Source organism: Tupaia chinensis, unplaced genomic scaffold (assembly GCF_000334495.1).
Source record: "Tupaia chinensis unplaced genomic scaffold, TupChi_1.0 Scaffold000238_1, whole genome shotgun sequence".
NCBI lineage: Eukaryota > Metazoa > Chordata > Mammalia > Scandentia > Tupaiidae > Tupaia > Tupaia belangeri.
The window spans coordinates 3,294,878-3,296,360 of NW_006159716.1; the positions used below are offsets into that span (position 1 = coordinate 3,294,878).

The following is a 1,483-nucleotide window of genomic DNA, read 5'->3' on the forward strand; positions in this document are numbered from 1 at the left end:
CATTAATTTATCTTAATTTGACTAGAGAGAAATGCAGAGTGAGAGGGAAGGAAAGTGAGAAAGCAAGCCACCAGGTCCGGACTTGAACCATGGTCAACCATGTGGGATCATCTAGCGCCTTAACCACCATACCACCTGCTGGTCCCAGCCCCTGTTTATATTTTTAATACAACTTCATTGTCTCCAAAGATTGACACTATCTTTTTTATTTTAAAAAAGTATTTTATTTTAATTTTATTTATTTATTTATTTATTTAAAAATTTGACCAGAGAGGGATAGAATGAAGGAGAAAGAGAGGGAGAAAGCAAGCTGCCAGGTCCAGGATGTGAACCATGGTCAGCCCTGTGGGAGTCCAGCACTCTTACCCACCACGCCACCTGCCATTCCCTGGGCATTACCTGTCTTATAGGACAGCTTCCTGGCAGGTAGAAGTGAAGTGCCTTCTCCTAATGAATCGGTACACTATGACAATTCTGCCGTGAAGGGGAGGAAGAGCACATTTGCAGATTCCCACAGGCAGTGCGGAGGCTCACAGCTGTCCTGGAAGGGAGGGAGGCGCCTTGCTTAGGATTGCACATGTTGGCTCATGGTCGTCTTGCTCTCCCCATCTGCCCTGCTGGACACTCTCTCTCCCGCCCCACCTCCTCCCCCTCCACTTTGGCTTGGCTTCTTTTGGGGTCACGGCGTGGCCGCCTGCTGGGCCCATCATGGTCTCCATATCCCCAGGTGCTGTGGTTGTGGGCCGCCAGGAGCGGGTGTCTCTGATCCTGGTGTGGGACCTGTCGGACGCCCCATCACTCTCCCGATCCCAGGGGCTGGTGAGCCCTGTGGTGGCGTGCGGCCCCCATGGGGCCTCCTTCCTGAAGCCCTGCACCCTCACGTTCAAGCACTGTGCCCAGCAGCCCAGTCACGCCCGCGTCTATGGCAGCAATACTACCTTGCTCGACACCAAGGCCTGGAAGCCACTGGGAAGGCCAGGGGCCCACACCTCCCGGGACGAGTGTCGCATCCTCCTCTCCCACTTCAGGTAGGCACGTGCCCACTGGCCTGTCTTCCTGCTGCTGTCTCTCTGGGGCTCTTTCGGCGTTTTGCCCCTTCCCAGCCGTGCCCAGAACCTGCCATCTCTCTGCCCGTCTGTACCCATCTTACTCCACTCCTGTCCACAGGGGACCTGTCCCATCCCCACCTCCATCTCCCCCAAATTGTCTTTCTTTACTCTGTACCTCTATTCTAGACTGTCCCCCAAACTGTGGCACAGTTTTATATGACGGCTTGCTTCTCATGCCTGTCCTCCACCTCCTCGTCACTCTAGGATCTGAGATCCTCTGCCTCCCAGTCTCCTTGCCACCCCATCAACCGGGCAGGACCATGTGCAGGCCCCTCCCAAGCACGGCGACCACCTACCCAGTCTCCTCTGCTGCAGAACACCCACTGGCTCTGCCTGTCACCCCCACCCCATGGCCACCCGGGTGTCTCCTCACT

The 1,483-nt window shown here is 55.4% G+C and overlaps 1 protein-coding gene across 1 annotated transcript in view; it reads left to right on the forward strand.

Annotated features, from left to right (window-relative positions):
* Positions 1-1,483, forward strand: part of UNC5CL (unc-5 family C-terminal like) — a gene marked incomplete in the record, with an annotated part of 19,144 nt that overhangs the window by 6,770 nt on the left and 10,891 nt on the right. Inside the window, 1 exon segment of the mRNA XM_027771884.1 lies at positions 728-1,028. Within this exon segment, the coding sequence (XP_027627685.1) occupies positions 728-1,028 (301 nt within the window).